The sequence below is a fragment of the Artibeus jamaicensis genome, unplaced genomic scaffold (assembly GCF_021234435.1).
Source record: "Artibeus jamaicensis isolate MK-2021 breed Jamaican fruit bat unplaced genomic scaffold, CSHL_Jam_final contig_233, whole genome shotgun sequence".
NCBI lineage: Eukaryota > Metazoa > Chordata > Mammalia > Chiroptera > Phyllostomidae > Artibeus > Artibeus jamaicensis.
In genome coordinates, this window is record NW_026521486.1 from 6277944 (window position 1) to 6305400 (window position 27457).

At 52.1% G+C, this 27457-nt stretch overlaps 4 protein-coding genes across 8 annotated transcripts; 1 reads left to right on the top strand and 3 right to left on the bottom strand.

Moving 5' to 3' along the window:
* The first annotated feature begins 1607 nt into the window (after positions 1 to 1607).
* RPS19BP1 (ribosomal protein S19 binding protein 1) lies at positions 1608 to 4857 on the top strand. The gene is made up of 4 exons (XM_037160807.2): positions 1608 to 1693; positions 1858 to 1986; positions 3994 to 4091; positions 4331 to 4857. The coding sequence occupies exons 1-4, from the start codon at positions 1642 to 1644 to the stop codon at positions 4463 to 4465; spliced, it is 414 nt and encodes a 137-aa protein (XP_037016702.2). The 5' UTR covers positions 1608 to 1641; the 3' UTR covers positions 4466 to 4857.
* A 2432-nt stretch (positions 4858 to 7289) lies between these two features.
* ATF4 (activating transcription factor 4) lies at positions 7290 to 9392 on the bottom strand. Its single transcript, XM_037160200.2, has 3 exons — positions 9192 to 9392; positions 8297 to 8614; positions 7290 to 8192 (listed from the first exon to the last, which is right to left on the bottom strand). Exons 2-3 carry the CDS (start codon positions 8520 to 8522, stop codon positions 7363 to 7365), a joined length of 1056 nt encoding a protein of 351 aa, XP_037016095.2. The 5' UTR covers positions 8523 to 8614; positions 9192 to 9392; the 3' UTR covers positions 7290 to 7362.
* Positions 9393 to 11795: 2403 nt separating this feature from the next.
* MIEF1 (mitochondrial elongation factor 1) lies at positions 11796 to 23709 on the bottom strand. 3 transcript variants are annotated; one of them, XM_037160198.2, is made up of 5 exons: positions 23620 to 23709; positions 18003 to 18153; positions 16984 to 17161; positions 16518 to 16780; positions 11796 to 15887 (listed from the first exon to the last, which is right to left on the bottom strand). In XM_037160198.2, exons 2-5 carry the CDS (start codon positions 18144 to 18146, stop codon positions 15081 to 15083), a joined length of 1392 nt encoding a protein of 463 aa, XP_037016093.1. In that variant the 5' UTR covers positions 18147 to 18153; positions 23620 to 23709; the 3' UTR covers positions 11796 to 15080. The 3 variants fall into 3 exon arrangements, with proteins under 3 accessions (XP_037016093.1, XP_053517690.1, XP_037016094.1); XM_053661715.1 differs by lacking the exon at positions 23620 to 23709 and adding an exon at positions 18756 to 19568; XM_037160199.2 differs by lacking the exon at positions 18003 to 18153 and having other exon boundaries at positions 23620 to 23705.
* Positions 23710 to 23726: 17 nt separating this feature from the next.
* Positions 23727 to 26035, bottom strand: LOC119060218 (MIEF1 upstream open reading frame protein). 3 transcript variants are annotated; one of them, XM_053661717.1, is made up of 2 exons: positions 25920 to 26035; positions 23727 to 23970 (listed from the first exon to the last, which is right to left on the bottom strand). In XM_053661717.1, the coding sequence occupies exon 2, from the start codon at positions 23940 to 23942 to the stop codon at positions 23730 to 23732; it is 213 nt and encodes a 70-aa protein (XP_053517692.1). In that variant the 5' UTR covers positions 23943 to 23970; positions 25920 to 26035; the 3' UTR covers positions 23727 to 23729. The 3 variants fall into 3 exon arrangements, with proteins under 3 accessions (XP_053517692.1, XP_053517693.1, XP_037016096.1); XM_053661718.1 differs by lacking the exon at positions 25920 to 26035 and adding an exon at positions 25475 to 25901; XM_037160201.2 differs by lacking the exon at positions 25920 to 26035 and adding an exon at positions 25037 to 25453.
* Positions 26036 to 27457: the final 1422 nt, after the last annotated feature.

A 27457-nucleotide genomic window follows, 5' to 3' on the forward strand; every position in this document is an offset into this window, starting at 1 on the left:
CCGCTGCCCACGACGTCCCAAACTCATCTAACACACAGAAACCTTCATCTAACACGCGCATTTATGAAGCACTTATATATCCCAAACCCTGTTCCAGGGGCTAGAGATAAAAAGAGGAGGAAAACACAGACCTCTGCCCCTGTGGAGCTTGAGGTGGGGCGTGGTGGGGAAACACAACAACCAGCAAACATAAGAAATAAAACAATCCGGCTATTTTAGAAGCAGGAAAAAATAAAAAACTGTGTCTGACCACGAAGCCAGACACACACAGCCCTTAGGGCAAACTCACAGAGTCAGACGCCAATCAGACCATCCTGCCCTCTCGCTTCCTCTGGGGCCCCTTCTGTCCCAGGGCATGTCACCTCACCACGGGGTCTGCCTGCCCTGTACTCTCCCCTGTCACGTAGCTCTTCTCTGGAGGTCTGACCCCAGGCTGGCTGGGCCTCACCCAGGGCACAAATGCTCAGGTCCGGCTGCCTTGCTGCCTTGCTTCCCAGCTCCCATACCACCTGTGTGACCAGGTCAGGATCCTTGGCCTGTTTCCTCATCTGTTAAATGGGAAAAACAGTTGTTCCCACTTCAGAATCATGGGGGAGGGAGGGACGCAGTTAATGAGCACAAAACACTACTAACAACATCTTGACATAGTTTTGTTATTAACGTCTGTTTAGGTGTTTCCCTCTTGGCCGAGTCGATGGAGGTTAGACAGTGAGTTCATCCAGGAAGGACCAGCTGAATCATCACTGTCCTCCCTGAGCCACAGTCGGGTTTACAGACAGCCCTCAGAACGTGTTTGCTCGGTGGGCTCAGCGGTTCCTTCTCTCACCACGTATGGAGTGCTTCCTGCATGCCAGGTAGTAATGAGAAGGAAAGACGGCTTCTTTCCACTGCAAGAAGAGTAATTTCTAGGTCAAGAGCTCTCAAATTTTTTTTGGTCTAAGAACCTCTTTACACTAAAAAACAATTCAAAATCCCAAAGAGCTTTTGTATATGTAAATATTTATAGCTGTTTGCCATATTAGAAACCAAAACCAAGAAAACTTTTGAATATTTACTAGTTCTTTAAAATAACCACCTCATTGCATGCTAACATATTTTTATGGTAGTTGTCTTTTCTAAAACAACAAAATAGTGTGAAATCATATTTTTTGCATTTTCTCAAATGTCTTCAGCGTCTTGGCTTAATGAAAGACAGCTGAATTCTCGTGCCATACTCAGTCCGTGTGATATGTTGCTTCGGTTTGCGTATACGAAAAAAAATCCAGCTCAACATTCTTTTTCGTAAAAATTGAGAACACTAACACCCTGCCCCTTCCCCGGTTTTGCCTACTACCGAGCGACCGGACCGACCAGACCGACCAGACCGGAGAGGTCTGACTGATCAAAGTAGGCTAGTCCTGAGTGGTTTCCGGGAGAAGGCGTGGCCTGGCGCGCCTAGGAGCGGTTGGGCTGGAATTGGACAACAAATGCGTCCGTCTGCGCGTTACCCCCGCCCCTGAGTCCCGCCCCTCCTCCCTCAAGAGTAAAGTCACTTCCGCCTGCCCACTTCGGAACTTTCCGTTCCCGCTCGGGTTTCCGCCCAGACTACGCGAGCGCCGAGACGGAAGTAGGGTGAGCGTGTGGGTGGGGCTAAGTGCAACAATGTCCGCCGCCTTGCTGCGGCGGGGCCTGGAGCTGCTGGGCGCCCCCGAGGGTGAGGAGAGTCTCCACGGAGGCTGCTGACGGGGGCGGGGGGCGGCTGTGGCTAAGAGCGGGATCTCGGAGGGTGCGGAAGGATCCAGTCCGGGCTATCCCGGGTGGGATGGGAACCAGGCTCTCCCTCCGAACAGGTCCGTCCCTCTCTCTCTTCCCCTATAGCCCCCCAGGTCGCGCCAGGCCAGGCCAAGCCGAACGGGGCTCCGGTGAAGCGGACCCGGAAAGCGAAGGCGACCCAGGCCGGGAAACTGCGGAATTCGGCCAAGGGAAAAGTGCCCAAGTCGGCGTTGGGTAAGCTCAGGAAGGGGCTGGACATGCCACCCCCAGGGTCGGGGTCTGCGGCTTGAAGGAAGGGGCAGTTGAGGCAAGGCTTAAAACGTTCATCAGGCACTTCTAGAATACCTACCGGGCGCCATGCACCGAGCGGAGTCCTGGTAACACAGTGAACGAAACACATCGTCCCAGTTCTCGTAGTGTGCAACCGTGCTGGGGAGAAAGGAATCCAAGAGCTTCAAAATCAGCCCTGGCTGGTGTGGCTCAGTGGATTGAGTGCCGGCATGCAGACTGCAAGGGCCCAGGGTCCATTCCCAGTCAGGGCACATACCTGGGTTGTGGGCCAAGTCCCCAGCGGGAGACACGCAACATTTCTCTCCCTCTCTTTCTCCCTCCCTTCCCCTTTCTCTAAAAATAAATAAGATCTTTTTAAAAGAGTTTTTTAATAAAGAGCTTCAAAATCAGCTAAGTTTGATGAGGGCTTTAAAGCTCTGAGAGGGACTTCAAATAAAAAGCCAAATCAGACTTCACCAAGGAAGCGACATTTAAGTCCTGATCTGAAGGGAGTATAGAGCGAACCACTGGATACGGTATCCTAGAGAGAACAGCAGTATGCAGCGTCCAGAAGTTTGTTGCCTTTGAAATTTTGAAAGAAAGAAGCTGGGTAAAGGTGACATGTAGGCAACAAGGGTCAGAGATGGAGCATTTAACAATTAATGGTCCGTGCCCATCACTGTTCTAAACGCTGTACAAATATTCACTCGTTTAATCCCTCACTGCAGCCTTGAGGGCGGTACAGATGGTGCAGGTGGCAGCCATGTGGTGTGTCTTCAGAACCCTGCTCTCACCTATTCCGTTCAAGTGGGAGGTGCTGTGACCTGGGCAGTGGCGAGGGTGCAGAGATGAGAGAACTGTGCAGGGGGAGGATGGGGTGAGGAGGGAGCATTGATGGGCTGTAGTGGTGAACTGGCTATGAGGATGGGGGAAGAGGGAGACACAGAACAGAGCCCAGCGCCTAAAGAGCACCACTACATCCTGTGAGGGATGTGGTGCCACTTAAGGACATGCAGACTTGCGGAGGGGAGGGATGGTGGGAGGTTATGTGGCAGGAGTCGGTGAGCTCCTAGGGTGTCTTCGAACCCCAGGACCTGGCACGTAAACAGTGCTCACGTGTTTGTTAAGAGGACTGCGAGTTTCTGGGAGGAAACAGCCCAAGGAGAAGTGTGGAGGCAGGAAAGTGAGACCTGTTTGAGCAAGCGATGTTGATGTGCAGAGCACAGGATGCCAGAGGTGCCCTCATCCGGCCCAGATCTTGTCCCATAATTACTACCTCATTGACAAGGGAGAGGACCCTCAAGCCTCAGTGGCCAATCTAAAGGACACCTCTGTGGCAGCCACCTCTGTAAACTAGACATCACCTCTTGCCTGAACGGTTGCAAAAGCCTCCCAGCTGGTCTCACCTTCCACCAACCCCACCACCACCCACCTAATTTTGTTTTCAGCACAGCAGCCAATGGGACCTTATAAAATCCTGTTGGACCCCTCTCTTCTCTGCCCTGCGCCCTCCTGTGAAGCCCAGATTCTTACAGCTGCTGTTGGGGCCCCACATGTCTTTCCCCTTCTGCTGCTCTCCCCTCCCCTTCCAGCCGTTTTCTGTTCTTCAGATGTATTAAGTCACAGCTCTGCTCCAGGGCCTTTGCACAGGCTGTGCCCTCTATCTAGAATGCCCTTCCCCCAGACATTACACTCTCCCTTGAGTCTTTGCTCAAATGTCATTTCACTGAGGCTTTCTCAGACCCTCAGGTTTAGAACTGCAGCCCTCTGACCTTAGCAGCATTCATTCCCATTTACTATAAAACATATTGCCCTCTAAACACTATTTACCACTTCTCTTCCCACTGGCATGTAAGCTCCATGAGAGCAGTGGAGGTTGGGGGTGGTACAGGGCAGAGAGCTGTCACAAGGAGACCCAGAAGGCTTCCAGGGAGTGACTCAGAAATGATGCCGCTTTGCCCGCCCTCACAGCTGAGTTCCAGAAGCGAGAGTGTCGGGGCTACCTCGGAGTGAACCTGAAGTTTATGACCAGTGCAAGGAGCACCGTGCCTGAGTCTGTCACCCAGCAGGTTTGTCAGGGATGGCGGTGAGGAGCCTGGGCATAGGGTGAAGGCTGGGCCACCCCTCAGGCTCCTACCTTGCTGTGCTCTGAGGGTTCTCCCCTGAAGGGCTGGGGCAGAGCAGGGGAGGTGGGAGGCTGGACCAGGCCCTGCCCCCTGAGGGGCACATGTGCAAACCAGGTGAGGGGCAGCATTTGGCCAGCTGGGCCAAGGTGTGCAGCTCCCTCGTGTCCTCCCATACGCCTCAGATTGTGCGCCAGAACCGGGGCCGCAAGGCCTGTGACCGGCCTGTGGGCAAGAAGAAGAAGAAGAAGAAGGCTGAGGGCACCGTGTTCACTGAGGAGGATTTCCAGAAGTTCCAGCAGGAATATTTTGGCAGCTAGGCTTCCAGAGGGCGCAGTGGGATAGGCACTGGGGCCCAGCGTCCTCCTCTGGCCTCACAGCCACTGCTGGCCCTAGGACCCGCCTTGCACAGCGTGGGCCAGGGTGACTCAAGGAAGCCCTGGAGCTGAAGCCAGGGGCAGGCTGGAGTGCAGCTGGGGAGCTGGAAACCTGGGGAAGGATTTCAACTCAGAAGGAACTGAAACCCGCAGGCCTGGGAGGAGCGATCTCCCCACCAGAAGGGAACATTTCTGACTTGTTTGTTTGGGCCCCAGGAGGGCCTCTTGGCTGCTGGCTGTGGAGAGGCCAGTTCCTGGGCCCTCGGGGGCCACACCTCTAGGATGGGGTTGGCTGCTGGGTCCACTTCAGGATTCTAATAAATGTGGGCCCAAGATCTGTGTGTGTGCTGCAGCTTGACTCGTGGGGTATCTGTCATCTTCTGTGGCTCAGAGGGGCCTTCGCTGCCTCCCAGCATGGTTCTTAGAGCCCTAGCTCAAGTCCTCCAGTCCAGCCCCAGCACAGGCAGCCACCTGGAGAGGTCACCTAGCATCTGCTGGCAGAGTCCAGAGGGGTGCCCATACCAGTGATGGCAGCCAGAGCTGCCAGGGGCTTTGCTCCATGGACCCTCATTCAGGGTCCAGGGAGAGGGGTGCTGCCAGCCAGTTGCCCAGGCCCTGTGCTCTTGTGAGCACGGGGGGGGGGGGGGGGGGGTGTCAAAGGCTGCTTTTTTTGTTTTATTCTTAAGTCTTTTGAGGCAAGTTGGGAGAGCGGTGGGGGGTGACCCAGAAGCTGACTTCCAGAAACAAGGTATACACTCAGGTCTGTGCCCCAGCAGAAAGGCAGTGAGAGCTGGAGGCCGGGGCTAGGCCCCTTCCAGCCAGCAGTGCCTGGCACAAGCACGTGTTGAACAAATGCACAAGTGTCAGTGTGGAGAGAAGTCCTAGAAACCAGGGCCCTTTGGAGGGGTTGGAGGCCTCCTGGAAAAGGTGGTCTTGGACACCTTGGGGCAATTCTCCTACCTCTTCCCTGCCACCAAAGGGCTCCATAGGCCATGGTGTTGTCTGATCAAGGACTTGAGGGGTCCCCTGTGGCTGGAACAGCGAGTCTACCAGCACCACAGTGGGTTCATCTGTGCCAGGGAGGGGCTTCCACAGCCTCACCCACTGCTCTGAACTCTGTACCTAGCTTTTGGCCAGCTTTCTGAGGGCAGGAGCAGCCAGAGCTGCCTGCAGCAGAGCTGAATCTGATCGTCTGCAGGGGTGGCCCGCCATCTGAGCTGCAGGAAGCAGGGCCACAGAAAAGGGTGCTGCTACTCACTCATGCTGGGAAATCACTATGTAGGAAGCAAGAGGGGCCTGGCAGGGCATGCAGGTCCCAGGGCCTGGCGCCATAAGATCTGGGAGAGGGCCCAAATGAGAGGACAGTTTACACACTGGAGGCAGCGGCCCGCCCCAGTGGAAACATGGTGATGGAGGTAAAGCGCCTGAGAACGTCTCAGATGGTTTGGCACTGACAGATTTGGGGCACGCATGTAGCCAAGTTGACAACTGTTGGGGCCAGTAAATCCCTATAGATTTAAGTCAAGCAGCTATGATGGGGCGATTCGGTTGAGTTTATTTCTGTACTGGGATGTATGGCTCCCTTGCCTTGAGTGAGGCTCATGGCCTTGTGGATCATTTTCCTGAACGGGTAGGACACCTCAAAGCTCACCAAGTCCACTTGGCTAGTGTGGCTCAATGGACTTGAGTGCCAGCTTGTGAACTAAAAGGGCACCAGTTTAACTCCCAATCAGGGCACATGCCTGGGTTACAGGTGCCCAGCAGGGATGTGCAAAAGGTAACCTCACATTGTTCTCTCCCTTCCCCCTTAAAATGGGGGGGGGGCACCACCCATTTCAGGCTGCCCACCTGATTCACCACCCACAGCACCCCAAGTAGACCAGTTCCTCAGTTTCCAAGTCCTTCAAGAAAAAGGTTTACCACTCTGCTCCAAAGTCCTCTCCTTGTGAGAGTCAATCACCTCACCTTTACCTGGTTAGACTAGATCAGTGTCTAACCATCATAAGTGACACCTTCATCCCAGCCAGGCTCCAAGGCACCTACACTGACCTTCGTAGACAGGAAACAGATCCCAAGGACATGAAGGGACATCCACAGAGGATAGGCCCAAGACAAAAGTCTGCTTTATCCTGCACTAGGCTAATCCAGTCATAGGAGCAGGGTTGCAACAAGCAGCACAGGTGGCTTCCCCTTGCTGCTGCTCCTGGACATCTCTAGGGGTGACTGACTGGGGGTCCCTGACCACACAGCTCCTCCTAGGAAGTGACAAGACAGCAGGACTTCCTTAAGGTTTCTTCCAGCAGAAACAAAGAGCTGGTTTTCTCTGAATGACCAGCTCTTCTAGGAAGAGGCCTCTGCAGAAAAGTATGTCTTGGAAGTAAAATATAATCACCAGTGTTATCTGGTACTTCCATTAACAGCTGTTGGCAAAAAACCAGATTGAGGAACAAGTAGAACCTGACTGCTCCTCCCAGCCACCCAGTTCCCTCAGTTTGCTAAAGCCTGTATGCACCTAACCAAGGACTAACCTAAGCCCAACCAATTCAGATGTGGGGAACCCACCCACGAGCCTGCTGTAGGGGCTCTAGCCCAAACCCGGCTAGCAAAGGGCCAATGGACGTGCCCCAGCCATCCTGCCCCATGGCACACAGGGCCCAGCGCATCTCTCTAGGATCCATCCCATCTGAACCATGTTGAGCTCTCTCCCCAATAAAGAATCTAGTTCCAAGTCACTCACTAGATCAGATACATTAAGTCTGCACAGCACTTTCACTACAAAATAATTTATTGCACCACAGCTCCAGCACAAGCCTCCTATATACACGCACACACTACCCTAACTAGGGGGCCCTTCTCTTTCCCCTCGCCTTGCGCACCTCTTCTATCAGATCTTTCAGATACTGGATCTCCTTGGCCAAGGAATCTGCCTTCTCTTTCAGAGCCTCATTTTTCTTCTCTAGCTCTTTACATTCACCCGTGAGGGCCTCCTGCTCTGCCCTCTTCTTCTGGCGGTACCTAGTGGCTGCTGTCTTGTTCTGCTGCATTTTCTTCAGCTTTTTATCTAGTTTTTCACCCTTTACTTTAGCTGCCACTACCTTCTCTCCAGGAGGGTCATAGGGTTTGGGGCGGACAGAGCCACAGAAGGCATCTGAGGACAGCGAACTATTTGGAGAGGCCCTGGAAGTAGAGGGACAATGCTGCGGAGAGCCCTGATCGGACTCTGGGCTCATACATATGCCACTGTCATTGTCTGAGGCAGCTTCCTCCTCCTTTATGCACTGAGGGATTAGGATAATGTAAGCATCAGAGTCAGACTTCCTATCTCCTTCAGAAATGTCGACCTCACTGCCCAGCTCTAAGCTAAAGGAATGGTCCAGAGTGGAAGACAGGGCCACTGGGGAAAGGGGACGAGGCTGCAGTAAGGTAAAGGAAGCAACCTGGTCGGTTTTTGGTAAACTTTCTGGAAGATGGCCAATTGGGTTCACTGTCTGGGGGGGCTCCTTATTAATCTCCTGGTTTAGGGGGTCAAGGAGATCACACGAGTCTTCCAACGTGGCCCAAAGCTCATCCGGCATGATTTCCAGGTCATCTAAACCTAACAAGGCATCAAAATCAAACTCGTTGAGATCCATTTTCTCCACCATCCAATCTGTCCCGGAGAAGGCATCCTCTGCAAAAGATTTAAAAGAATGAAATAAAATCGACCAGATGCACAAGGCAACAAGTTCATATGATCAGGTCTTACCGGAAAGGTGAGGATTCCTGGGCACTCACCCTTGCTGTTGTCTGAGGCACTGACCAACCCATCCACAGCCAGCCATTCGGAGGAGCCCGCCTTAGCCTTGTCGCTGGAGAACCCATGAGGTTTCAAGTGCTTGGCCACCTCCAGGGAGTCGTCTAAGAGACCTAGGCTTTCTTCAGCCCCCAAGCCCGACTGGTCGAAGGGGGACACGAAGTCCCCCGCCAACACCTCGCTGCTCAGGAAACTCATCTCGGTCATGTTGTGGGGCTTTGCTGGAATCGAGGAATGTGCTTAATTCGAAGGTGTCTTTGTAGGTTACAGCAATGCTGCTGTTGAATGCCGTGAAAAGCCTGAATAGGAACCAGAAACCAAGTCCCATTAACGACCAGTTGGTCAGGAAATTTCATTTTTCTACTCCTGAGGCGGATGGGCAAACTCTACTTCCCTGTACAGAACGGGAAACGTGGCCCCAGAACCATTGGGCCGACTTTCCCTGTTCCCTGGCAGGCCGCCCAAGATGGACGCCCTCCGAGCTCGGCCATTCCCCAACCGGCCACAAGAGGAAGGCGCGCTTCCTCATGCCCAAATACGGCCTCGGCCGCGGGGCCTCACCCCCGCCCCCCGTGACTCACACCGCGCCGGCCGCCGCCCTGCCGCCATCTTTGCTCCTGCCACGTTTCGCGGGGCGCCAAGCGGGGCTCCTGCCGGCTCGGCGGCAGACAATCGAAGGCTTCTCAACCCCTAGATCCAGGCCACTCTCCCCACTGAGGCCTTCGGAACACCCAAACAGCGGCCACGCGTGCCCGAGCGCTCGTAAAACCGCTTCTGCTTCCCCGACACCGCCAGGCCGCAGGGCGCGCCTGAGTAGATCGTAAGCCCTAGCCAACCCAAGGGGCCGCGGCCAGAGTGGTCCGACCCCGTACTTACGCCATGGCTTAAGCCGCTGGGGGGTGCCGCCGCAGAGCCTGGTGCTGCTGCCGCCGCTGCAAAGGCCAATGCTGCCGCAGGCACTGCTGCCTCTAATGCGCCATGGCGGCTGCGGACTTGCGGGAACGGAGGAGGGAAAGCACACAATTGCACAAACGCTCTACATTTGAGGACGGAGGAAATAGAAATGGCCGTAGCAGCTTCACCACGGGTCTTTTATAAACTTCCCTGTGGGACGCATCACAGAGAAAATCCTTCCGCCGAGGCCACGTGACCCACCATTTGTTTTCATCTGTCAACACCCTACCATTTCCAACCAATGACTTCTTCGTTCCGGGCGGAACTCTAAAGAGAGAATGAGTTATTCTCAGGCCTTCAGAAAGGAAAGACGCACTACATTACAGGACTCTTAAGATCAAAGAGTCACACTTCCCTATGCCTCTGGAAGCGCGGAGGGATCCACCAGACACGCCTCGTTTCCGGTGTTAGCTGAAGGGCAGGGGAGTGGCTTCTCTACCCAAGAAAGATTTCCATTGTGAAATTCGAGGCCGCCTTACTCTCGCGCGAGTTGCCAGCGGAGGGCGCGCATCGAGCTGATTGGTCAGACGTGATGAGTAACATATATCTCGAGTTTGTATTGGCTCAGGCCCCCAGGTAGGTAAGCCGTTCCGTGACACTTCCCAGGGTCCGCACGGGAAGGGGTGGAGCTGCTGATGCGTTTCCACCTGAGTCCTGTGTAATCTGCCTGTTCCTCTGGGGGGCAGCCGTCTGCAGTCCCTTTCGCTTTCCTGCCTGTAGCTGGCCTAGATCGGCTCTCCCCAGACACTGTGGTTGTTCGTTGCCCCCCCCCCCCTTACTGTAAGCAGAACTAGGGACCAGGTTGCAGCTGGAAAAGGAAACTAGGCAGAAGGAAATGTCATGTGTGCGATTTCACCACACGGAAGCCCTTCAGTCGCTGAAACGGGAGACAGGACCTCAGGCAGGTCACCTGATGCATGCCCACGTACCAACAAAGGCCAGCTCTCCGTTCTTACTCAGCTTTGTACAGTTGAGACGGGAAGATGCGTAATCCTGTAATCCAACCTATTATATTTTTACATGCCCATTCTACTAAAATATGTTTGCTAGTCTGTTCACATATGCAATCACAGGTGAACTGCTTTTTGGTTTATGTAAGTTCAGAGTCTCTCAGAACACGGAGAGATGTTATTCAACTGGGATCTTTCACTGGAGAGGAATTTCAACCCACTACCCATTCTGTAACTCCCAGGCATCCACTTCCTAGCAAGTCCTAATTAATGGCCCTGTGAGGAGAGCCCAGGCCCAGTGGCAGGGGTTCCTGTGTTTGGAAGTAGCTGTCCAGGTCAGGGCCAACAACTTGCTCTCTATTGGGGAGTTGTTAAGAGTGCTGAGAGCCCTGCTCTGGTAGCACTGTTGGTCAGAGTGTCCTCCCAATGTGCCAAGGTTGTGGGTTCTATCTCCAGGCAGAATACATACAAGAAGCAACCAATGGATGCTTAAATAAGTGGAACAACAACCCACCGTTTCTCTCCTCCCTTCTCCCTAAAATCAATGTTTTCTTTAAAAAGTGCTGAGAAAGCTGTGTGCCATCCATCATTCCCCTCCACAGTCAGACCCTGTGAGGACAGAAACTCAAGATTTGTCTCCATTCACTTCAGTGGGTCATACAAATATTAAGAAGGCTGTGCTGTCAGAACACTTGGGAAGCACTGTTCTAGGTAACTGGCAACATTCACTGGGTTCATCCAGCATGATTTCTTCCCAATGGTGAACAGAGGTCTAACAGGGTGAGGTGCCCTGCTAAGTCACAGAGCTCCCAGTGGAGACAGCATAGGGCAGGGATTAAAAGATAGACTTTAGGGACAAACCCAAAAGAATCCCAGCTCTTCCATTTGTTAGCTGAAAAGTTCTGGTTAGTAACTTATTCTTGCTGAGCCTGTTTACTCATCTGTAAAATGATGTAAAATTGAGTAGTATTCTTATCCTTACAATGAAGTAAAATCACTGATGTGTGAAGCACTGAGCAAAGCACCTGGTACCCAGTAAGTGCTCAGTAAGTGATTACGGTTAGAACTCAGGTCTTCTGACCCTAGCCCCCCAATACCCCCTCCTCAGCTTCGAGTACATCATCCTGCTTCCTCAGAAGATCCCTACTATTTACTGAGATGAAGCCGACAACTCTAAACTACCAGTACACGCAAAGCATACTGGGTGCTGGGACGTGTGGTGTTTCTCTCCCTGTGAGGGATGGTCACAAGTATGGAGACCTGTGTACATTGCCCACTACTCAAGTCTTCCCGGGGCGTGACTCAGGCCCCATGCGGCACGCCCTCTTTTTGAGGGATCTGGATCGAGAGACTTATCGGTGGCTCCTGAGGGACAACCACACAGATGGTTGAGAATTAAAGAAAGTAACCGTGCCCCAGTTTTGACACTGTAGAGGTCGTGCACGATTTCAGTGGCAGTCTGTCCCATCCACTCTGTTATGGAGACCCAGATCAAGGACTCCAATGCTCTCACTGAAATGAAGAATCAGTACACTCCTGTGGGAAAAGGTGCCATACCACACACAAAAGTCAAAGCTGTTGGAAAGGAGGCTTTTATTTTATTTTTCCCATGCCGTGGAAGGACACCATGTTCTCTATTTCCTCCCCGAAGAAAAAGGACAGTTGTTCTCCAGGTCTCAGGGTTAAGCTGCTTGTACATGGAGCTAACCAAGACAGGACAGAAAGATTGGTGACTGGTTCCAAATCTGCCAGCCAAACATACCAACTGCTACTGAAGAGCAGGCAAGTGACTGGAAGACAAGTTGTGGACTTGGTGTCGGACCAAAAATTTAAAGACTACAAGGTGATCAAAATGAAAAGGTAAACAGTACACTGTATCCATTAACTCAAGGACCCCCATGAACCCCCATGTCGGGCACTTTGGCCACTTAGAGTCAGCAGTGTCTAAAAGGGTGACAGCCTCACATCTCTAGTCCTACGCATCTCTTTGGCCTTGAGCTTCAGGAGGAAGGGCAGAGTTCCCAGCCAGGATCACAGTCTCACGGAGGTGGCCCAAGCAGAGGGCTCAGGACATGTGCAGGGACCCTACTTACAGAAACCCCTTGGGGCCTCTCCAGGGCCTTTGGATCCTGAGACTGATTCCCTTCAAACCCACCTGCGCTCTCGACTTCGGTGGAACACACGGGAGCAAACCCAGCTAATCTGGAACGTCCACCGGTGGACCAGCAGGGGCGGAGACCCAGGAAGAAAGACTGTAGGCCTCAACATAGCTTTTCCAAACATGAGCATCAATCATTTATTTGAAAAAAATAAGTCACAACCAAGTGTATAAAGAAAAATACTGGTGTCCTAAACTCATTTTTTGAAGGAAGGGAAAACAAAAATACACTTTGGAATTGACACAAATGTCAAGATGGAGTATATTTTTTAAGCATTAGGCTGTGTGGTTTGCTAACCTAGATGGTGTGGAAAAAAAAAAAAAAAAAACCTCAGACAGAGAAGTAGGACCAGATGCTATGACATCAGAAGAGGCAGGAGTTACTGAGTGGAAACACAGAATGGTGGGAAAGGCACCACATCTTTCCCCAAAGATTAAAGGTGGAGGGGACAGGATGTTCCCTCTTCCTCCCAAGAATCTGAAAAACCTCGACCGTCCATGTTTTATGGTGAGGCTTGCTGAGTTGGTCAGCAAAGCCACCAGGATGGGGAATTCCCACTGCTTCCAGTTCTGAGGGCTTCTAGAAGGTTCTTGTTTGTGAAATGGCAAAGTTACAGATTTTGGTTTTGTGAAACATAGTTAAGAAGCAGAGATGCCCTCAGAAAGATGCTCTTTAAGAGAGGAGATAAACTCAAATCACAATCACACTTAGCTTTGATAATCTGAGACCTGATCTTTAAAATCTTTTTTGAGCTTGGGAAAACTTGGCTTTATACGAGACTGGGAAAACCAAATCCGCCATCTCTGTGAATGACCCGAGCTTTGTCAACGCCTCCTCAGCCCGCCCATCTCCTGGACACTACGCCAGGCACTCACGCAGGACAGCACCTGGGAGTACAGAGTTTCTAAAACTCCAATTTAATTCTGATGAACAGCCAGGGTGGATAATCTTTTTCCAGGTTCTGGGCTTTACACTTTTCATTCTGTTCCAACAGCCTCATAGAAACGAAACAACAAAGCCACTTTAAGGAACCCTTATACACATCTCAGAGGCAGGAAGACTTTCCAAATATAGCCAAAATTAACCCCAGTTCTCAACCCCCTGATCCATGAAAGACAGGAGTCTCTACCCTAAACTCAGAGGGTAGCTGAGGTTCCAGTGCTATTCATAGAGCCATTTCCTGTTGCTGTAGCCGGGAAGGAATGAAACAGCTGCAGAGAGCTTCCCCAGAATCACTGATTGGAGAGGTAGTAAGAATAGAAAAAAAATACCACCACTTCATGGGAGCTGAATGAAATACTGGGTGGGTGGATCAGAAACAGAATTATCAGACTCTTGTCATAAACAGGAAAAAACACACAGAACAAGCAGCACTGGTATTGTGTATTCATCACTCCTGTCCCCACTCAGGACACTTTTTACATTACAATAAATACTGCGATTTTAGCAGCCAGAAACAGGGAGCACAGGAAGTCCCTACCCCCTCTCACATGTGTTTCATCTGTGTGCACTCTTCCTAGGTAGCACCAATCTCCCCAGGTGCTGGGCAGAGACGGGACTGGGGGTGGGGAGAAGTCTGAGCAGGCTTGCTGGCCCTTTGGCTCTGGAGGTGCCTGGAGAGCTCAGCAAACAGCGCCCTCGCATACCTACAGCAGTCAAGCCTGTTCTGGCTCTCGCTCTAAGACAATGTCCTAGAAAGGCAGAGCCTGATGGGAGAAAAATGTGCTCACTGAGTACCAACTGGTGACTGGATCTTCCAGCTGACGTTCTACTGCCTGTCAAGCTCCCTTCAACCTCTACAGCTAAGGCTGGGTTCTTGAAGGCCTCGTCCTGATTGGCAATCAGGGAGAAAGGGGGTGAACGAGGACAGTTGTGCAGAGGTGCTGCCCTTGCGGCTCCTTCCCTCCCTTGTCTGCACCTGACTCCCGCACACAGGGGCAATGTCTGGAGCAGGATGCAGCACAGACGTCAGGCACACAGACCCTCTCCCAGGCCCCCGTACCACCCCCGGCTCTCCTACTCTGCACTGATGGCATCTGGTTTTTCCTGGGCCCTCACTCCTGGGTGGGTCACTAACAGTGTTCCCATGAGAAACCTTCTCAGCAGTACAGATGTGAGCAGATCAGGAGACTGGGGGAATGGGCTTCTCTTCCAGGAACCTGGGTCAAAGGCCAGCTCTTGCACCATCTCACCGCCAGGCACCCTAAATACTGCTTGAGCACTCTCTGCAGAGCTCAGCTTGGAATTGTGCAATAACTTCGGTGACATTCAACGAAAGGCAACATCTGGATCAGGCAGGTGTGCTCCGGGGAAGGAACAAAACAAAAGGTGCAAACTCGAGGGAAAGAGAAAGTCGGAGGAAACACTGAGGAGAGACAGGCCGCAGGGCAGGGCAGGGCAGCAGAACACCGAGCAGTTTCAACAGCTTGGGCAGTGCTCAACCTTCTCAATTCATTCCAGAAAATCAGCCCGGAGCAAGGGGCTGTGGAGGAGTAGGGAGCACAGTGTTTGGTAACAAAAATAGAAAGGGCTGGGTTTGAGAAAATAGGAAATCAAGCAATGTCATTCTAATCAGCATGAAGTGACCAGGGCAAGACAGGAGGCACCTAGGGACCCTGCGAGGCACCAACCGCGTGGCCGGGTGTTTCTGACAGAGGATCCAGAGCCTGACTGCCCCACACCCGCTCTGGCCTTCACTTGCCCTACGTCTGCAGCAGCACCTCCGGCTCAGACAACGAGCAATAGAGAGTGTATCCCAATTCATCTATTTCCTCTGGGGTGAGCTCTGCGAATAAGTTCACCTTGGGGTTGAGGGCACTGGGCAGGACCCCGGCCTCTAGGTACCTGATGAGTCCCCGCAAGGCCTGCAGGAATCGATCGGCCAGCATCCCAGGAGACCAGTCAGCCTCCTCCTGGGCCAAGTGGAGGATGACGTTGGTGAGCTGGCTGGCAGTGAGGCGGCCCAGCGCCGGAGTGGACTTGCATATGGCCTTGAGGACCTTGAGGCACAGAGAGCGGCAGCCCGAGTCAGCCTGGTCCAAAGCCCGCAGGCGCGCCGTCTCAGCAGGGCGCAGGCTCAGCCGCCACAGGTTGTCATACTGGGCTAGCCGGTGCGGTCTGGCCACCAAGACGGTGTCACCAAGGGTCACTGATGGCAGGAAGTCAATGACAAGATGTTTGTCACGCTCGTACTGCACTTCCAGGGTCAGGGCCTCCGGGGACGGTGCTGGCCGGATAACATAGTCCAAGAGGGAGCCGATGGCCGGCCAGTTGATGGAGCCAGCCACGACCTTCTCAAACGTGTCTGCCACCGTCTTTGGGGAGAGGTAGCCCCCGACCACACAGCGGTCCCAGTAACTGCTGCCACGAGGAAAGTACTCCGGGTTCTCACGGCGGACCAGGAAGAAGCCAGGGACGTTCATGATGGTGTCCTCGCCGGGAATGCACGACCACAGGTTCTGCTCCAACACGAGGGGCACGATGAGCTGGATGTGGTCGGCTGTCACCACCTATCAGAGAATCACAGAGGTTTTGAGGGACTGAATCTGCTCAAGACAGCAGCCTCCCCAAACACAGGTCTCCACAGGAACCCATCTGGCATTCCCACAGCAGTGAGGGAAACCAGGAACTGTTCCCTGTCAGCCTTCCAGTTCAGACAGAGAAGTAGTGAGGACCGAAACCCAGGCCCATCAGACTCCAGAGCCCACGCTCAGACCGCATGGTCTCGGGGCACAGAAGTACCAGGACATCCCCCAGTGAGCCTGAAGACCCAGTGAGAGAGAGAACTAGAAAGGGGAGGCAGGGCAGGAACGGAGGACAGAGGATGGAGGGGGCCTCTTACGGTTTCCTACAAGTTGTGAGTATGACCAAAAAACAAGAAAGGGTTAAAGAAGACCAAGATGGATTCAATAAAAAAATAAAAATAAAAAAAATAAGTAAGTGCGATCTATATCTAAAGGAACAAAACAAAGAGGACTCCAGCCGTGACCTCCAAACGCTGCTAGTAAGCAGAGTTCAGAGGCAGCAAGACTTCAGCCTTTCTGGCAAGCCTGGGACACTGACCCTTCTTGCCAACAGCACCGCTCAGAAGCATCGCGGTCAGGACCCAACCCTCGCCCTCGTGAGAACCACCTTGTTACCTGCAGGTCATCGTAGAGGCTGCCGCTCAGGTACATGTCCCGAAGCGGCATGTCAGGCAGCTTGGCCCGCAGGAAGCCCCGGAGCTCAGCACAAATGTCCACAGCAGCTTGCTTGGCCCGAGCCTGCTCACCGGCAGGGATGGCGGCCCGGTTCCGGTAGTAAGTGAGAAGTTTCTCCTGCAGGGACATGCGGAGTCGTGACTTCTTCAAGTCTACCTGGCCCTTCCTGGCCAATGGCTTGGGCCGGGATGGGCAGAATGTATCTGCCAAGGCAAGAGAGAGAAGCACGTCAGCCTTTCCCAGGCTTGCTCCACCCGTGGCTGCCTCAACCCCAGAAAGAAGGGCTTGGCACAAAAGGCAAATGCTGGCACGGTGCCTGGCACCTATGCGCTCAAGAAACGTTTGCTGAATGCAGTAGGGCCGAGAGCCCCCAGAAAAGGCCCAGGAGGGGCAACAGGCCTCTCACCGGTGTCGAAAGCCGAGGAGTCCGTGGGCAGGGTCTGCAGGGAACGGCTCAGGCCCGTCTTCATGTCCTTGTTCAGCAGTCGGGGGGAGCCCATCCAGTTTGGTTCTTCCCAGCTTCTTTTCCCTAAATGGCTCAGGCGGGTGGGGCTGGTAGGGGCGCTGATTGCCCGATCGTACATCTGAAACAGCAGAGAGGCCCCGCACATGCACCTCCGTCTGTTTCCTCCTTCCACCATCTTTCAGTACCTCTGTTCTATTCTAGATTACAGAACACTTTTCTCCACGTAGGAAAGTTCAGGAAATGGGAAATGATATAAGCAACAGACTTATCCATAATGTTAATATTATGAATGTTAACATTTGGTGTATTTCTTTCCTGAAAAAAAAAATAGATTTAAGGAAACAATATCCTACTCTACATATATTTTTGAAACCTTACTTTTTTTCACTTACGACTTTATTATTTCCCCGTATCACTGAAAATGTATCGGTGTTCAACATCCAGGCACACTCTGCCAAGACTGTAACAGTGAACACTGATTCGTTTCTTTACCCAATGCTTACTGAGCGGCTACTGTGTGCCAAGCACTGGTCTGGGCACACAGAGTAGAGCACCAGACAAAGGACCTCCCCGCCCTCATGGGGCTTTCGGTCCAGGAGGGGGGAGCAGGCAGCACACAAACAAGTTAAACACAAAGTACGCAGACAGAGACAGCCATTGAGGGAAATGAAGGAGGAAAGGAAACTAGGAAGCATATTATGCGGTGGGGGTGTTGCTACTTAAAATAAGGTAGTCACGGAAGGAGGTTTTGGTTATTTACAATTTTTTACTCCCTGGGATAAACTTTGTTTGTATCTCCAGTGATTTTTTCGGGGCAGAGACCCAGCAGCAGACTGAACTGACTTCTCTTAAGGTCTCATCTAACTATGCTGAACGACTGCGTCGTGTTCCGGGTCAGCTCCACTCTGCGCAGGTAGCCCCCCACCTCTCCCACCCCTGGCCCGGCTGCAGGCACTTACCCGCTTAACTGCCAGTGTGGCAATGCCCAGCATGGCTGCTCCACCCACCCCCAGCACCAGCCGGGCATTGGAGAGCACAAAATCAATGGCCGTGCCGATGCCATTGTCATCCTTCTTGCCTTTGCGCTCACCAGCGCCTGCCATTGCTCACCTGAGAAAGAAGGCAGAACACAGCCATGACCCCCTGGGACCTCAGGAACTGTCCCTCCTGTCTCCCCACCAGGCCAGTCCCCGGGCAGTTCAGCAAATCCTCCTGCCTCTAACACTGCGTGCTCCAGGGCCGAGAGAGAGAGGCCAGGTCCCCAGATGTATCTGGGTATAAGAGGGGAGCCAGTCACACTTGCTGTGGGAGAACCTCCCCACCAATCCACTGAGACTGCACAGAGCATTAGGCTTACTTCAGCCCCTCCTCGCATTAGAGCGCCCCGGCACGCAGTACAAGTCTCTCCCCACCCATGCTACGTGCAGGCCACCGCTTCAGGAAGGTCAGATCTGAGAAGGTCTAATCTAATAGATTAGAGGAGGCTCATCTTATCCCATTGCATCACTTCACACAGGGAGGTGACTTGCTCCAGGTCCCAGTGAAAGGAAATGGCAGAGCCACCTCCAGAACTCTGGATTCAATGCTTTGTAGCACTCCTTTGTAGAACTCCTACTACAATGCTTTTGCTACTGGATCACATCTACCCTCACCCAAAACAAAAGCAAAAACCCCACAAAATAACACGGACCAAACACCCTGCACACACATACATATAGGACTGACTAGGAGTCCACCCGTGACACAGGTCCAGAAAAGAAAATAACCCTCGTGGACACTCCCGCTGGACAAATGCTGTTTCCTGGGGCAAGGGTGCGGGGCGACTACCCCAGGCTCGGGTGAGGCTGGCACTGTGAGAATGAGGATAAACACAGAACACTGAAGACTTGACTGTTAACTGAAAAACAAGCAAACAAAACCCCCACCTGCTCGCATGCACTTGGAACTTGAACTAAAGATGTGGGCACCTAAAAGGAGTCCTTTGGTACAACACAGGACCCAGTACCCAGCCCAAGAGGCCCGCACACACTTGCTCCCCGGCAACGATGGAGTCATCCTGATTGAAGCCCCCCTGGACCCCAAACAAGCCCATTTCCCATGGAGTTAGAGGCCTGGCCCAACCCGGTAGGGGATGGCGACATGGTTTAGATCTGAACATGGCTCTCAACAGCACTCCTCTCTTCTACCACGTGTCCCGTACACCAGGATTACACAGGGACGGAGCCACATGCCGGTCAGGATCCCAGTACACTCGAAAAGGGCCGCAGAGAGACAAGGCCCTGGCGCACCTTCCGGTATAAAGTAACATTCTTTCTATGCCTTGTCACAACTGAGATCACCAGTTTCACAGCCCACACTCTGCCTACAGCTCTACACACCCCCAAAAGGAAAAGAAACATTTCTGCCTCTACTCTACTTACTCCAGCAACTGCCTAAGAGTCACTGTCAAGTCCAAAGACATTTGTTCCCTAACTAGAGCTCACAACCTTGGTGGCACTTTTCTTTCCTCCACCTTTTAGAGTCAACAGAAGCTCCACATTAGGGACACATAAGACCACTCAGGCAAATAAAAAATAGTCCCACTTCATATGCACAGAGCAAGCAAGGCCAAGAAGAGCTTAACTCTGTACTTACAGGTGGGGGTCACGCAAGAATGCCTGTCATCCTTTTTCCAGTGGCCACTGAGTAATCAGTGCAACCAGGACGGCAGTTCCCACACACAACGACCACTATTTTATTTTTATAAAAGTGAAACACCTTCTACTGGTCTATTTACAACAGGAAGAAGTACTGGGCGGAGGCGCCCTCCAGGTGGTCCTCTGATGCCGTGCAATAGACCGGAAGAGCATGTCTTCCTCCCTAGCAGAAGCCAGAATGAGCCTTCCTGGGCTACTTCATCCCTGGCCCATGTGATGTAGTTACCAGTAAGAGCAAGGCTCTGACTGTGTGATATGGCAGAACAGAAAAGACCTGGGGCCCTGGCCCATGTGGCTCAGTCGACTGAGCACCAGCCTGCGAACCAAAGGGTTGCCGGTTTGATTCCCAGTCAGAGCACATGCCTGGGTTGCAGGCCAGGTCCCCAGTAGGGGGTGCATGGGAGGCAACCACACATTGATGTTTCTCTTCCTCTCTCTCTTCCTTCCCCTCTCTCTAAAAATAAATAAACATTAAAAAAAAAAAAAAGAAAAGACCTGGGCTTCCGGGTTGGGAATCCCGAGATCAAGAACTTATCCTGGAGCCCTGACTAATTAGCTGGGTGACCTCAAAGGAGTCACTTAACCCCTCACTCTGAAAAGGGGATAATGACGCTGCTGTGGCCTACATCATAGGGGTGTGGCAAGGAAAAAACACGTACTAAAATACTGTGTGTGAACACTTTATAAACTGTAAAAGTACTCCAGGTATCTGAGTTTATGAGTAAGTCTTTTAACATTTCCACCTACAGGACAAAAGGTCAGCTTCCAGAAAGCAGTCAGGAATCCAGACTGTCCCCTAAGTTACATGCGACCTTCTGAAACAGAGGTAAGAATGCCCTCTAAGCCCTGGCTGGTGTGGATCAGTGGACTGAGTGCCAGCCTGCAAACCAAAGGGTCACCAGTTCGATTCCCAGTCAGGGCACATGCATGAGCTGCAGCCCAGGTCTCCAGCTAGGGGCATGCAGGAGGCAACCACACATAGATGTTTCTCTCTCTCTCTCTTTTTTGGAAACTAGATGTTTTATTTTCATTGTATAAAAATACTTAGAATTATGGTTTTATAATAGTACTCAAACAAAAGTTGTTATTCTGTTATTCTCATTAGAATCCTCTAAAATCTTTTATTTTAATTGTTGTTCTCCCTCTTTCTAAAAATAAATAAGTTAAAAAAAAAAGAATGGCTTCTAAAACTCACACTGATGCTATCCGGGGCTTGAGATCAAAACCGTGTGATTGAGCGGCTTGTGAGAAGGCCGTCCCACTCTAGTGCGGTGTGTCCCTCCCATCTGAGGACCAGCGACCGGGGCAAGGAGAGTACCCACGTCCTCCAACAGGAAGATATGAGCCCTTATTTTAAAATTTAACTTGTTCCAGTTGAAAGTGCTTGTCGACTGTACCTCCTCCACTCAGGCTCAGCCGCACTAGCCGGAAGCCTCCTGGGAGACAGATACTTTCCACCCACCAGGTGAGGGGCAAAGGGGCCTGGCTCCCCAGGGCGCCTGAGAAGGAGCGGTGTTGTTTAACGGGTATGGAGTGTCAGTTCTGCAAGACGAATTCTGGAGATATTACACAGCACTGTGAATACTTCTGTTTGTTTGGGGGAGGGCCATTTTTAAAATATAACATTTACTGCTTAGATGATTTGATGCAAAAACAGCTTTTCTTCTAATTTTGAATCTGGAAATACAATACAACTGAACACAAACAGGAACAAACAGCACCAAAACCAAATTTGTGATTCTGTTCATGTGGCATAAACACATTCTTAACACTAATGAGCTGACTGTACACTAACAAATGGCTCAAATATTTAAAAGAAAGAGCACGGCCCTGGTGGGCAAGGCAGGGGTGGAGAATCCAAGCACTGCCAGCATTCAGGGGAGTTATTTAATGGATAAATAGTTATTTAATGGACCTCCCTAGATCCGGAAAAACGGGAAAAGGGATACATCGTGGTGGTGAGCAATGTGGGGCCCTGCAGCTTCCTGGGGTGGCAGCAAAGAACTATGAAAACTCCAACTTATTTTGCTTGAAAAAGTCATGTGACTCAAACATGTCACAAGGTCATATTGTTGTCTCCAACTTCTCAGAGGAAGAAACTGAGGCAAAGGTTAATAGCCCAGGGTCACCATGGCAACAAGTTGTATGGAGATTTGAACCTAGAGCTCATGCTGCCGCGTAGTAGTAGTTTACAGGGGCCTCAGGTGACTTGCTCACACTTTCCCTGTATTAACCACTACACCACAGCTTCTTGGGGGCGTTTTGGCTCCTTCATTGCTACCACCCAGGGCCAGCAGTGTTTGACACATAGTAAATATTTGTTGCATAAATGGCTTCTCTTTTTTTGGCAAGAGTGACTGCAACCTGTAACCCAACTCACAGTCAAAACAGATGAGGAGCATAAAGACTCCGTAACTCACTGTTTCATTCCAGGCCCCCACAGGCGACCACCCATCCCAGCCCTACACTGCCAAAGGCTGGCCTGCCAATCAACTGAAGTGGTTTGAGCAGAAACAAAAGCCATTACATAAGGTTCCTCCTCCTGCTTTCCCTCTGGAAGTTGGAAACAGTACCCTCCACCCAGCTGGCAAGCCTTACAACTCAGCCTTCACTCTCTCTCCTTCTCCTGCCTCTGGCCAACTGGTCACCAAGCCTCACTGCAGTTCACACTGTATTTCCATGTGGCCACTCCGCCCCTCAGTCTCATCTGGCCAGATTTGCTGCCTCTAAACCTCTCACCAGTTTATTCTCCAAGCTGCCACTGCCACGACCCCTCCCCCACGACACTCCACCCGCTTAAAAAGCTATGATGGTGCCCCTACTGTAGGATGTCACAATCTCAACAGAGGATTCAGTGTCCTTCCGGCCTTGGCCCAGCCTCAACTCCTGCCACCTGCCTTACAGGTGCTCCATTCTAGCCACGCCAGACTCAAGTTTCCAGACTACAGAGTACAGTCTCCACCTCTACATCTACTTTTTCTTGCCCATCTACTCAGCAACCTTCTATTTCTCACGAGGCAGACCTCAAATGTCCTCTTTTCAACAGCGACCTGTGATTCCCTCTCCCATTCCCTACCCAGGGCAGTTGTGTTTCTACCCTTTCTGTAAGCTTTGCACCCAACCCTCTAACACAGAGCCGCTCACGCTGGAACTACTTCCTGTTGATCCCACGACAGACCAAGTCCCTCAACGGACTGGTTTAACACACATCTCCATCTCCGAGCCTACAGAATGCCGCGCCACATGGAAAGTCTTGAATGGGGAAGTCACTGAATCAAATATAATCATTAGGTTATTTTTGGTGGGACTTCTTAGTAACAGCGGTATCAGGAGTACACAGAGGTAAAACCACTCTCGAAGTAATTCTAAGTGCTGTGTGAGCACTGTCTCACTGAACTCTCATGATAACGTGGGGAGGTTGCCGTCCATTTCACAAATGAGGAAACAGGCCTGGCAGCGATTTGCTCTGAATCCCTCAGCTGTTAGCAACAGTGCCAGCAGGGGAACCCAGGCACCGTCCTCTAGCATCTGTACACTATGTTCTACTTTGTATTAAGGGTGGTTGTAACAAAATACAGTTATGTCTGGAGAATGTGGTCAGTCCCACAAGACAACTGAGTGAGTACACTGAAGAATGAGCCAGGCTGGAACTGAACCCTAATAGCTTTAACCAATGTCTTCTCTAACATTTTATGTGTAAATTGTTCTATTCAAAATGGTGAACAATCTTATTCTGGTAAGGCTTGAAACTCAGGGCCTAATTTTTCTCAATAAGAAAACAGACTTCTGTTAATACGTCTACAGTTTCTCCATTGACTTTGAATGATTAAACCTATGAAATGATTAAACAATGAAACCTACATGACAAGGGTCCACCTACCTGAAGCTTCTTACTGCATCTGTGAGGTGGGTGTGGGAGGGAGCCGGGGTGTCTACAGAAGGCACTTCTGCCCTCCTTCCCTTGGAATTAGGATGGGAAAGGAGAGGATTCTAAATAATCCCCCCCAGTTTGCTGTGGAGGAAGACCAGGCCCTTTTCCAGCTGCCTCTCCCGGGCCTCAGGATCCTCTAGCGTCTGATTCTTCCGGAACTCACGGCGGATGGAAGCAAGGTAGAAGTCCCGATCAGTGTAGCGAAGCTCTCGGCCCTGGCGCAGCAGAGCCCGGTAGAGACTCAACACCGCCTCTCGGCTCCACGGGGCCATGGGGGACTGGCAGGGGCTGGGCGTCGAGCTATAAGCACAAGGGAAAAAACAGAGCCCAGAATCAGAATAACAGAAGAGCCTACAGAGACTATCCAAAACTTAAGAGTTCTTTTTTTTTTTTTTAATTTTACTTATTTATCTTTAGAAGGGAAGGGAAGGGAAGGAGAGAGGGAGAGAAATATCAATGTATGGTTGCTTCTCGTGGCGTCCCCTGCTAGGAACTGGCCTGCAACCCAGGCATGTGCCCTGACGGGGAATCGAACCGCAATCTTTTGGTTTGCAGTCCACTGAGCTACACCAGCCAGGGCAAGAGTTCTTAATCTAGGTCTCGGAGACCCCCAAGGCCACACTACAACTGAATGACAGGGCTAGGGCTAGACCCCAACCTCTCAATCCCCCTCTTTATGCTGACAGTACAGGGTGCGCTGAAGGGCCAGGGTCTGGAAGCCTAACTGCTTGGGCCCGAATCCTGGCTCTGCCACTTACCACGTGACTTTGGGCAAAGTACTTAACACTTCTAAGTACCAGCTCTCTCCCTTGTACAATGAAGATGTTATGTTACAAGGACCCACTACATAGTTCTGAGAACTGTGTGAGATAATACATGTAAAGAAACAGTGACAGAACTTCACTACAGGGGTGTAGCCGGGTTGAAGACAAGGACTCTCAGCCATACTTGAACCTGGGCATCACCACTAGAGAGCTGATCACCTTGGGCAAGTTTCCTCACCCCTCTGTGCTTATTTCAGCTCCTCATCTGTAAGATAAAGATTAAAACTGCATCCTGCCCATACAGTTTGTATGAAGATGGAATGAATTAAGGCATGAAAGTGTGTTTAGAACAGCACTTGGCACATACAAAGCACTCTAACAGGGACAGCTATTACTACTGCCACTGAGCCTGGTGTGTAAGGGCTCAACGAGTCCTATATTTAGTTCCACATAAGCTGCCACTACCCTCCTTCAGTAACAATAAACCCTTTTACAAGTACGGAGTGTTATCACTGGTAAAGTGCTTTGTCATCTATTACCATATTTAAATTAAGAAACCTAGGAAGTGGCCAAGGCTCATAGTAATAATAGTGAACACTTACTGTTTACATACCACGCAGGTTCCAAGCACATCCTGCATCTCACTCTACCAACAACCCCAGTGTCGTTGTCATCCCCACTTTAAGTGGAGACTGACGCTCCCGGAGGGAAGTAACTTGCCCACGGACACAGCTGTAAAGGCGGGCTGCACCCCTGACCCCAATTCCGCCTGCCTCTGGAAGGACGGTTGGCACCCCGCTGGGGCCTTACCACGCGGCACCGCACTTGCTGGGTGCTCCACAAACTTCCCCGGCACAGCGCCTGGCACCCAGCAGGAGATCAAAAACGAAGCTGAACGAAAAAGGGAATCCTCTCAACGTCCCTACGTGGAAGAAATGCTCGCCGCCGTTTCAGAAATGAAGTAATGAGACTGAACAGGGGAAGTATTTGGTAAAAAGATCTGGACCCAAAGTCAGCTAGCCGTCCCTCTCCGGCCTTACTAACTTCCTGCGCGAGCTTGAGCGAGCCACTGTCCCTTTTTCCTCAACTAGAGAGGAGCCCCCTTCAGCCGCAAGGGCCTCCCGGAGAAGGGAAGCTGAATCCGCGAAATTAACAGGACAAGTGCTTTATGAAGTGGGAAGCGACTGCCAGCCAAGGGGTGTCAGTACAGGGTCTCTCGACGAGTGGACGGTTGAGTCCCGGCAGGTCCCCAAGTCCTCTCCCGACCGTGGGGAGGATCAGCCGAGTCAGGGTGGAAGACCCAGAGGCTGGGGTAGGCCGGCTCGTGGCACCTGAGCGGCTTCGCAGGGAATGCTCAGGGAGGGTTGCGGTGAAACCCCCGGCGTCCAGGCCCGCAGCCCCGGCCGGGTGCGGGTCACCCGCCACCGCCCTAAGAGGAGGCTCGGCGGGTCCTGGCCGGCGGCCCTCACGCCTCCTCGCACTCACCCGCGGACCGCGCGCACTACCACTCCTCGGGATTCGCCTCTCGCCCGGTACCTCTCTCCAGGTCACCCACCAACATGGCCCCTTCACTTCCGGGACACGACCTTGTGCGCGCAGCCGAGGGGAGGGACTGAGGGGAGTTTGGAGGCGGACGGAGGCGGAAGAACTTCCGGCCTTCGCTGCGGCAGCCACTCTCCGGGCGGGGCCAGGAGCTTCATTGGCCCTAGCTCTCCGGATTGGACCCCGCCTACAATCCTCAGCCCCGCCTCCTTCTTGACGTCACACGGGCACGGCCGGTTTGGGGCGTTCAGGCCCCGCCCCGCAGAGGGCCGCGGGATTGGGCGTGCACTCCGCAGAAAGGCAGAGCGCGAGTGCGTGGGGCGTGGGACAGGCCTCCAGACCGTAGCAAGTTCTGGGAGGGACCATGGGAATATCTGTGGGAATTCTGTCATCAGTAACATTCCCAGCTATAGGTTTCAAAGCTCTTCCAAGTCCATTTTCTCAGGTCGATTTCGAATCTTTACTTTCCTTCGTGCTGTTCCAGCTTCCCAGGCCTCTTGGCTCTTGGCAAACTCCTACCAAAGTCCACCTCAGATGTCACCTCTGGAAGTCTTCCAGCCCCTTCCTTGCCCCTCATCCAACGCACTTAGGTGCCTCCTTTGGGCCCCATAGAAATGTCAGCACACTAGTAGGGTTCCTAAGCTGGTCAACGACAAAGCAGTTATTTCCTGACACCTGTTATTTGCACAGGCACTGTGTTTTAATATGCACTGGCTTCTCTGTTTCTCACCAGCTTCGAGGGCAGGAGCCATGTCTTAGGGAATCTATAAACCCCCTCCCCCAGCCCCTCACTGGGTGCCCAGCCCTGAGTGAAGCCGAGGAATGTTGGGTTTTGGAGTCAGGCCCAGCTGGCTCCCTATTCCAGCCCCACCGTTTCAGGACAGCTGCCCTCTGGAAAATTGCCTAATCTCTCTCAGGGTGGGGCTGTGGTGAGGACTGAAAAGTACCTGGCATTCAAGGAACAGTGAGTGGCCAGAGGCAGGAAACCCTGGCCGAGGGTCTCTAACGTGCGCAGCCTTGCCACCGGCAGTGCAGGGAACAGAGACCAAGCCCTGGTGTCCTGGTGGCTCAGCCTCCAACTCCTCCCAGGATCTGACCACTCCCTTGCTCACTGCCACCTCCCTGATCTGAGTCCATGTCTGACTTTGTAGATGGGAAGACCGAGACTCAGAGAGGTTTGGTAATTTCTCTAAGGCACTGAGCTGGGCAGCTGAGAAGCTTGCAGTGGAATCCAAGTCTGTCTGACTCCAAAACATATTCTTTTCACCTTTCCAGGCTGCCCTACTTTGCTCTCTAAACAAATAATTCTGTGACCCGAATAAATCTAAATGGTGACATTTCTAGCTGGAAGACCAGATGACCTTTCATATCCCTCCTGACCCTGCTGTTCTACAGAGAATTATTTTTAGGAGGAAAGGAGGGGGTCCCTTAAAGATCTGCCCTTCAGATAATTTCCCAGATTCTTCTTGTTCTTCAGAGTT

Coding starts and splice junctions, on each gene's coding strand:
- ATF4 (XM_037160200.2), bottom strand. CDS start 8,522: ATGACCGAGATGAGTTTCCTGAGCAGCGAGGTGTTGGCGGGGGACTTC. Junction 8,193..8,296: donor TGCCTCAGACAACAGCAAGG/GTGAGTGCCCAG, acceptor AATCTTTTGCAG/AGGATGCCTTCTCCGGGACA.
- LOC119060218 (XM_037160201.2), bottom strand. CDS start 25,074: ATGCAGGATGTGCTTGGAACCTGCGTGGTATGTAAACA. Junction 23,971..25,036: donor ACCTGCGTGGTATGTAAACA/GTAAGTGTTCAC, acceptor TTGTGCTTATAG/CTCGACGCCCAGCCCCTGCC.
- MIEF1 (XM_037160198.2), bottom strand. CDS start 18,146: ATGGCAGGCGCTGGTGAGCGCAAAGGCAAGAAGGATGACAATGGCATC. Junction 17,162..18,002: donor CCACACTGGCAGTTAAGCGG/GTAAGTGCCTGC, acceptor CTGCTGTTTCAG/ATGTACGATCGGGCAATCAG. Junction 15,888..16,517: donor GCCTCTACGATGACCTGCAG/GTAACAAGGTGG, acceptor ATTCTCTGATAG/GTGGTGACAGCCGACCACAT.
- RPS19BP1 (XM_037160807.2), top strand. CDS start 1,642: ATGTCCGCCGCCTTGCTGCGGCGGGGCCTGGAGCTGCTGGGCGCCCCC. Junction 1,694..1,857: donor GCTGCTGGGCGCCCCCGAGG/GTGAGGAGAGTC, acceptor CTTCCCCTATAG/CCCCCCAGGTCGCGCCAGGC. Junction 4,092..4,330: donor CTGAGTCTGTCACCCAGCAG/GTTTGTCAGGGA, acceptor CATACGCCTCAG/ATTGTGCGCCAGAACCGGGG.